Here is an 8,884-nt window from a genome sequence, read left to right on the forward strand (position 1 = left end):
ACTACCAAGGCTCCCACCTGTGGAGGAAGAAAACCACGTTCGTATATCCATTAAGCCGCGCATAATCGCTTGCTCTACGGCCCATGGCGTCTTTCATCCCAGCCTCTTTTCCAATCATCAGTCGGACTAGCTCACTGTTTCCACAGCCGGCTGCTATCATAAGCGCCGTTCTGCCTCTGTGATCCTGCATCTGTGCTTCTGCTTCATGCAAAATTCCTGCACACTCATAGTATCCCCGTGATACAGCCATCATCAGAGCGGTAGTTCCTTTCAATGTTGTCTGTCTAGAACCGTGCGGAGCAAGGATCCTTACCATGTTTCTATCATTCCTTAAGGTCATGTACATCAGTGGGGTGATACCCGTACTGTCTGCAATATGCCCTTCAAACGGAGAGAGAAAGGCCATAATCTCTGGGTAGTAGTATCGCGTCGCTAGCATCAAAGCTGTCTCTCCCGTCCTATTCTGCATAGCTGCCTCCTTCTTCGCTAACAATCTGACAATCGAAAAGTTCCCGTGCTGGGCGGCATACATCAGAGCTGTGTACTTGCAGGAATCCTGGTATCCTGCCTCGTATGGAGCCAGGAATCGCGCGGCAAAAAGCTTATTCTTCCGAGCGGCAACCATAAGTGCTGATTCTCCCGCAGGATTGAGCCTGCCTGCTTCTAGTGGCGCCAGCACACGAACCAGCGAGGGGTTGTTAACACGTACTGCATACATCAGGGCAGTGTCTCCATGATAATGGCCATAGTCTTTTTCCTTCTTACCCAGCTTTCTAACCTGTAAAATATTTCCTGTTATTAGCGCCTTAATGTACTTCTTACTATAGCTCTTTGCTCGGTACTCGTTCAAAGGGACGCTTTTCCGCTTAGAAACAGAGGTCCAAACACTTGGAGGTCTAGAGCATGACTGTGCGCTGAACGTCAAGGCGCCGGGTGGCCCTTCTACTTCCTGCTCTTCATCTGGGTAACACAGAGATGGTAATATGCCATACTTAGTAAGACCTCTTTCATGAGCGTCTTCTTTGTGGCCGCTCTCAGTAACATCGTGCGACGGGGCGTCCATTGTGCTAAAGGAAATAGATATATCCTCCTTTTTCCTTATCATCTTGTGATGTCTTTGGGGCTTTTGTCTTTTTCTCTTAGCAGAATACTGTGTTCTAGACCCTGACAATCTCTGAGTAGGCCATGAAGGCGCTTGTCTGTTTGAAGCAACTCTTGACGCAGGACCCTTTCTTTTTGTCGAACTAAGTTTATGACATCGCCTACGTGGATTAAAAAGGGCTTTGACACGCCTGTAGGTCAGTGCCTTTGATTTTTGAGCCTTTTGTATTAGTTTGGACTTCTTTCCCCCGGGTGCTTTACCTTGCAAGCGACGAAGATAATTAAACTCGTGCCCATATACAGGGGAGGTGCTGCTCGAGCGCTCTGCCATGGAAGAAAACAGGATTTGATCTGCAGTGTTCGAGCTGCCATTCCCTGATTCATCAAGAGAACTGTGAGAGTCGGAGCTTTTCTCTGAGAGCAGAGAAGCCGACTCTACAGAAATAGATTTCCAGTTGGGGTCGTTCAAAGCAGAAACGGCAGGATCAGATTGCTGTATTAGAGTAAGGTCGCATAAATCTGTCAGTTCAGCGGATGGATTAGGAACCTTAGCTGATAGGTTCGAATTAGCGAATATGGCAAAATGATTTGTAACTCCAAGGCGTTTGGCTAAGAGAGCAGCAGTATCGCCTTGGTTATCTCGTATATCTTCTTCAAACTTAACTAGCACGCCTGCCGCATCTTGTGCAGTATACAAAATTGCATACATGAGAGCCGTTCTTCCATATTGATCTTTAGCACTTACCAGGGATTGTAGGGCTTCTGTAGACAGAAGCTTAATTAAGTGATCACCATAGCCACACTTTATAGCCTCCATCAACCCATTGCTTCCATAGTTATTGCACAGGCACACCTCTTCCAGCAACATCTCTATCACTTGGGAAGATCCGCCGAGAATAGCATAGATCAGCGCAGTGTCACCTGTATAGTCCCTCCGGCCCAGAAGCCTCGCCTTCAAATCCAGCACGAACTGCGGTCGTGAGTACCAAGCGGCTTTCATAAGCATGGTTGCTCCCTGTTCATCCAGTACATACTGTTCGTAGTGCAGTAGTATGTTAAAGAGGGCAGCATTCCCCATCTGGACAGCCCAATGGAGAGCACAATAGCCTCTGTTATCGATGACCCCAGCTTCAACAAAAACAAGCAAAGACGCAACGTCGGCATTTCCACTTCTTGTTGCAATGATCAGGGCTGTCTCCCCAGCATCGTTACGTTTTCCAGCATCGTGGTTCAGCAGCAACTTAGCCAGGCCCTCAGATCCCATCCTGGCCGCAACCATCAGCCCTGTGTTCCCGTTAGCTGCTCGCCAATCATCATACAAGGGGAGGAGGGACTCTATCTTCTTGTAGTTCTTGCTGTAAATGGCATCAAACCAAGCTCTTTTCATTCTGAAATAAATAGGGTCAGCGGTATGTGGAATCCAGGATGTGAGTGGCACTCTGTAAAGATTGACACGGCTTCTTGACAGAAGATAAACATTGACGGCGTTTAATTGTGTTAGTAATTTGAATTTAGGAGTATAAAATAAAATGGGAGATTTTTATGAAGAATTCGACATTTCTCATGTTGTTAGGCTGACACATGGGACGAAAAAGGGGCTCTATCTGGGCTACGGGGCCATTGCAAAGTTTGGAGAGGCCCTAGACGACCTTAAACCATCCTGTCTGGGTTTTGTCACATCGCCGTCTGCCTACAAGAAATGTGGGCTCTGGGACACGATTGCCTCCGAACTGGAGAAGCGCGGCATCCCGTACTTGCACTACGACAAGATTATGACGAATCCTACCGTCGAGGCCTTGACGGAGGCTGTTGAGCTTTTTAGTCCGAAGTACGATCAGAACTTCGTAGTGTGCAGCATTGGTGGAGGCTCTCCCGGAGATTCGGCCAAGTCGATTGCTGTGCTTCTCGAGCACAGAGACAAGACGGCCGTTGACCTTTACACGCACACGTTTGCCCCTGACCGCCGCTCTAAGCTTATCATGGTCAACATCACCCACGGGACTGGAACTGAGTGTGACATGTTTGCAGTGGCTTCTATCCTCACCGGGAACTCCCACCCTTACAAGCCATGCATTGCCACATCGGTCATCTATCCTGATTACTCCTTTGATGATGTCAATGGGATGCTTTCTATGAACACCGACATGATCCGTTTCACGACGATTGATGCTCTCAACCATGTAATGGAAGGCTCCACCACGACGATAGCTACGCCATACTCGTGCACCCTGGCACGAGAGGTTGTTTTCCTAGTCGCTCGCTATCTCCCCAGAGCCCTTGCCGATAAAGACGATAGGCGCGCCCGCTATTGGCTGACGTACGCTGCAGCCATAGCTGGTCTGTGCTTCGATGAAAGTTGCTTACATCTCACCCATGCTCTAGAGCATACGCTCTCAGCATATGTGCCAAACCTCATCCACGGGCAAGGTCTGGCACTCCTCCAGCCGGCGGTCCTCAAGCACATCTGGCCGAAGGTCTGTGGCTACCTGAACGACCTCTTTAGGCCGATCCTGGGGAACCTCAAAGGAACACCCGACGAAGCAGAACAGGCTTTCAGGCGCATGCGTGCCTTCCACAACAAGGTCGGCTTTTCGGGGACGCTGGCGGACATAGGGTTCTCCAAAGCAGACGTCGAAAAGCTTGTCGAGGCAACCTGGGCATGCCCGGGCATGGATGGGCTGATAGCTCTCTCGCCCGCTCCGTGTGAGAAGGCAGATGCTGCGCGCATTTTCTCCGAGTCCTTCTACAAGTGAGCATTTTGGAGTGAACTGAGCATCTGCTGGTCCACCAATCGCTTCTCCTTTCCACTGTACAATGCAGGCTTCTGTCCTACAGGAGATACCCCGAGTTACCACCAAAGTCTGCCTGCAAAATTAGTCTAAAATTGTTGGGCTTGACTGTTACTAATGAACGACATCTTCACCGTGATCGTTGATAAGCGTCTTATTCAGGCTGTGGAGTATGTAAAGCATCGTGCTGGCAGTCGGCCGGAGGAGATCTGGAAAAACGTGGCACGGTATATGAACGGACTTACTCCTGAACAATGTAGCGAACGGTATAATTACCTAGTGACCGAGAAGCAGTATGCACCACTTGACTATCGTCCAAAGGTGCCTATGCCCGACGAAGAGCTTCAAGTGACCATCATCGACGGGGACAAGAAGGAGACGATGAGTATTCCCAGGGCCTTGTTAGTCAATAACATGGCCTACTTCAGAAACATCCTGGCTAACAAGGAATCTACTGCGATTGACCTGTCCATTCATTCGGATATTTGCATTTTCAAGTGGCTCATGGAGCACTGCTACCACCTATACCAGCCCTCTGACTATCCCCCTGTTTCACTGACAATCAGAATTGTCTTTCCGGTGTTAGTGTCAGCTCATTTTCTTGGGATGCCCAACCTAGTCAACGATTGTATTCTATTTATGCTCAAGGGATCCAATTTCACACAGATTCTTTCGTTCAATTATAATTTCTCCTGCATGGATACAGACTTGCTTAAGCGGTTCCTGGAACACGTCCCCCTGCCTATCTTCATTAGATATCTTGGAGCTAATCATAGCAATTACCTCATCACAAAGTTAGCAAACGCATCCAGTCACTCGCTCCTGCACAAGTTCTCTGATAAGATTCTGTTCTGCGACCAGTGCGGACACTTTTGTCTTCAGGAGATACTAGATTCTTCAACTATCTCTAAGCTCTACCCCAACAGTACTTTTCTCAATTGCGTCAATGGATGCTCTAGGATTGATAGTAGGGGACGGATGACTAGCAACCACAACTTTCGCGTTTGCAAGAAACTCAGCAAAACGATTCAAAAGCACCTAGCCGACATTAAGATATACCCTAAGTTGACCAGCGTGCACATTTATTGGGCCCTATTTGGCCTATTATTCTGGTGTACATGTGCCAAATGCGAGCAGGTGTTTCCTCTTCAGGATCTCTGTAAGTGTGAGGCAAGCGGCGGTCAGCACACCAATCATGAGATTGACAAGGTTATTGTTGCCCCAGCAGATACGGATCTTAGATTAACCATCAAAGAAGACCTGTTTGATCTCAATAAGAATATCTGGAACAATCTCTCTATTAAGTCTAAGCTTCTTAACATTCTAGATGTCCCCGTTATTCATAACATGATCACGCTAGGGCCTGCGTGTGGTAATTTTTCAGCAGTTTCGGTAGCTAGGTCTGGGCAAGAATCCAGCACTGCCCCACGAAAGAAAGCTAACATTCCCATTCACGCTGCTGTATCAGAGGACTCTGTATCAGAAGAGCAGACTCCAGCCGTTAATTTACACACGCCAACACAAGCGAGACCCAGGCAGGAACTTTCAACAAGGAGTACTGTCGATACCAAGACAAGAAGGTTAAGCTTTCAGTTGAGGGCACAAAAAGGAGCCGTACAGGAGCCTAATGTTGTCAAACCTAGAGCTCAGCAGTCCGAGCCGCCCCTAAAGGCACCAGATCCAGACCTATCTTCTGACAGTCAAGATTCCAATGACTGCAGTGAGTTACAAACTCGAATATTTACCCATACAGCAGACGATGACGCAGTTGGGGTTAAAGGCAAGGCTACAGCAAAGGGGCTTCCCGAGAGATGCAAGCGTTATCTGAAGTTAAAAAGTAGCATGACTGACGAGCAGCGCAAAACAGTCCTCAATGGCATTGCACACGAAGAAGATGTTTCTAAACTGCGAGCACTGAATTCAGTCTTGATTACTGCCAGAGAAAATGACATAATCAAAAAGGCCCGCTACGCCTTCGAGAGCATTCCGTTTCCCACATATAATCTCCAGTCACGCGGGAAGTGACACGCATCACCATGTAAAGTTTACTCATCTTCATCTGTAGCGCCGCCCTGATCTTCTGCTTCACGCTTACTTGCTTTAGCTCTTCGTTCTCGATTACGAGGCTTCCCTGTCCCTGTTTCAGGCTTTGTCTCTGACTTATGATAGCAATGACCAGTTCCCGCTATTAAGCAACGGTTGCACTCGGGGAAGCTTGCCTTGCAGACGGTTTGTCCAAAGCCGACAAGCAGATGGTTAATATCTCGCCACTTGTCCTTTGGCAAGGTCTCGACTAGCTGCTTGGCCACATCATCTGGATTTAGCATCTTCCCGTTAGGCTCACACATTCCTTTTTCGACCCATCTCAGCCTCTGCGCTATGCGGCACACGTGCGTATCCACTGCTATTCCCTCGACTTGGCCATAGACGATCTGAACCAACAAGTGCCCCATTTTTGGTCCAAAGCCGGGGAGCTTTAGAATACCCGCGAGGTCCTTGGGAATATCGCCCCCATAGTTGTCTAGGCATATCTGAGCAACGTTCTTCATGTACTCTGCCTTTCTTCGACAGAAGCCCACTGGATGGATTATCCTCCCCAACTCATCTAGTCCAGAGTCCACCACGTTCTTCGCTGTCAGCCTCCACGCATCAAGCTTCATTAGGTTGTCAATATCGATAGGAAAGTTCTTCTTGAGCATGGCTTCTGCTTTGGTGGACTTCTGCAGCCCCTTCGTCTTTTCTTCAAACTCTGCCTCGAGCTTCTTTAAACGCTCTTTGTCAAGGCCGTCAGGGGGCACTGGAAGCATATGATTAAGTTTGTACATGGCGGCAGCGGTTACTCTATCCAGATTTCTGGCAGACAGGAGAAGGCCTATGGCAAAGCGGAAGCGACCATCTGGAGTTTCTGTTGTATCCGAGAGCATGTGCGCCCCGAATACATCGACGGGGCAGACATACTCTGCCCGCATTGTCTCTATTTTCTCCCATGTATCCTCAAGATCCGGGATCGGAGCCATTTAATTGTAGTATTTTTTGAAATGAACGATTCTTCTCACGAAGCCCTTTGTCCAGAGTGCCGCGGACGGTATGGCTTCTCGTCGCTGGCAACACACCTATGTTTGGAACATGGGTTTTGTCCTTTTTGTCCCTCTGAAAAGTACATCACAGAAGATTTGTATCCTGAGTTAATTTGCACACGGAAAGAGCTGGTGGGTCGGCTAGCCCAGGTCTATCGGAAGGTAGCCAGTGACCTTCTTGCGCCACGGGAGACTGGCTTTTCTCTTGAAGCCTGTAGCTCAATCTATTCGACATATATAGCGTCGTTCTCTCTCCTACGCAAATTTCCTTACGGCCTTTCACCTCCTGTTGCAATGCTTGTGCATCTTATCATTGAGCATCCAGCAGTAGGATATAGGTTATTGTGCTCATTGAGTGGTGCTGAATCCCTGACAGCAATTTATGCCCTTGCTTCTTACAGCGAGCTGGTGCCACAAGAAGATGCTCAACTTTGTCCTGATTGCTTTCTCTTTTACACTGACCCAGCCAATCACCACAGTCAGTGTAAGAGATACTATAGATATCATTTTAAGCATCACCTTCACTATCAGGGCTGTCTAACAGATTGCTTAGCAGGCTCCATGTCATCTGCATATGCGTCAGCTAGGACGATCATTGGCCAGTACTTTTGTCCAGAGAGTTTAAAGAACAATCTACACTGTGCTCGATACTATATGAATCTATATGCACCAGTTAGCTCTACTACAGCCAAGAGTGTGGAGGACAGCCTACGGGGCTATCTTACCCGCTACCCCGTATTCACATCCCTTAGTTACCCAGACAAGGCATACAAAGTCAAGTCTTTCGAGCTCCAGGGCTCGTACGCTTTTGGCAAGGCCACCATTTACTCAGATATAGACTTTCACCTCGTTATTCTAAAGCTTGAGGGTGTGGAAATGAATGACTTGACTTCTGAGGACACAAAAGACTGCTTGTCCTCTCTGATCAGGCACCTACAGGCACCCTCGGCAGGTGAGTGGCTGAGCCAGTTCTCGATGGATAAACCAATTAAGTATTGCAGGGGTACTACAGGGTTCATAGAGTTTTCACTTAAGAATGCAACGCAATCTGTTAGCCTAGTATTTGGCAGCCAACACCATCTATCTGCTGGACGGCGGCGACTTGCAATTATGCGGTCCTTTTATCTCGACAAGCTCGCCATCTATGAACGTGCAGAGGGGTTCCTAAAGCAGTGGTTGTTTATGAGTAGGACAACCGAGGGTAGCACTGCAATGGGCCTCACAAAGTTTGCATCACTGACCATCTTGCAGCGCGTGTGCCTTTTTACTGATGCTGGCAGTCTTCTCCGGCGGTTCATTTGCTATGATTCAAGTGAAACCTACGAGGCCATGCTAGATCCGCCTTCTGTTGACAGTGTAACTTTTAGCGAGTCGCTGACTCTTTATCAATACGACTATAATGTACGCGGCATAGAAAAAACTATTAACCTTGCTGGATTGCATCCAAACCCCGAGTTAGTTGATCCAGCAAAATTCAAACAACTAGCGATTGACCACTGTGCTGACAATAGATCAAAACGTGATATTCTTGACGCCATATTGCAGTTAGCAGATACTCCTGAGGAGATCTCGTTCATCTGGGCCTTTACTCTCATCCACGAGGTATTGCGCTACCACCGAGACTTCTATCAGCAGACACTTAGATGTAAGTTGAGCTCCGATCAAGAAATGTCAACAACGAATGTTCTGTACAGTCTGCGTGATTTATTGAGCATCTCTAATGACTTGGAGCCCATTTCCACGGAAACGCGTACGTGTGTATCTGCACACGTGACAAAAACCATGACATTAGCCTGTGCATTTAGAATACTCTTAACCGTGGAAACAAGCATGCTGTTTTTGCGATACTTTCTACCCACCCCTCCGCACTGCAGCACAGCAGATCGCGAAGTTCTTCATAAACTCATTGCAATCTAA

The 8,884-nt window shown here is 48.0% G+C and overlaps 5 protein-coding genes across 5 annotated transcripts; 3 read left to right on the top strand and 2 right to left on the bottom strand.

The window, feature by feature from the left end:
* Position 1: 1 nt before the first annotated feature.
* On the bottom strand, positions 2–2,488 carry GL50803_0037353 (Ankyrin repeat protein 1; the record flags this gene model as incomplete). The annotated part of the gene is made up of 1 exon (XM_001705713.1): positions 2–2,488. The coding sequence occupies one exon, from the start codon at positions 2,486–2,488 to the stop codon at positions 2–4; it is 2,487 nt and encodes an 828-aa protein (XP_001705765.1).
* A 142-nt stretch (positions 2,489–2,630) lies between these two features.
* Positions 2,631–3,854, top strand: GL50803_003593 (Alcohol dehydrogenase 3; the record flags this gene model as incomplete). Its single annotated transcript, XM_001705711.1, has 1 exon — positions 2,631–3,854. One exon carries the CDS (start codon positions 2,631–2,633, stop codon positions 3,852–3,854), a length of 1,224 nt encoding a protein of 407 aa, XP_001705763.1.
* Positions 3,855–4,007: 153 nt separating this feature from the next.
* GL50803_003594 (uncharacterized protein) lies at positions 4,008–5,915 on the top strand (the record flags this gene model as incomplete). Its single annotated transcript, XM_001705710.1, has 1 exon — positions 4,008–5,915. One exon carries the CDS (start codon positions 4,008–4,010, stop codon positions 5,913–5,915), a length of 1,908 nt encoding a protein of 635 aa, XP_001705762.1.
* A 20-nt stretch (positions 5,916–5,935) lies between these two features.
* Positions 5,936–6,907, bottom strand: GL50803_003595 (Endonuclease III; the record flags this gene model as incomplete). The annotated part of the gene is made up of 1 exon (XM_001705709.1): positions 5,936–6,907. One exon carries the CDS (start codon positions 6,905–6,907, stop codon positions 5,936–5,938), a length of 972 nt encoding a protein of 323 aa, XP_001705761.1.
* A 21-nt stretch (positions 6,908–6,928) lies between these two features.
* On the top strand, positions 6,929–8,884 carry GL50803_0017094 (uncharacterized protein; the record flags this gene model as incomplete). Its single annotated transcript, XM_001705706.2, has 1 exon — positions 6,929–8,884. One exon carries the CDS (start codon positions 6,929–6,931, stop codon positions 8,882–8,884), a length of 1,956 nt encoding a protein of 651 aa, XP_001705758.2.

This window comes from Giardia intestinalis, chromosome 3 (genome assembly GCF_000002435.2).
Source record: "Giardia intestinalis strain WB C6 chromosome 3, whole genome shotgun sequence".
In the NCBI taxonomy this organism is placed as follows: domain Eukaryota; phylum Fornicata; order Diplomonadida; family Hexamitidae; genus Giardia; species Giardia duodenalis.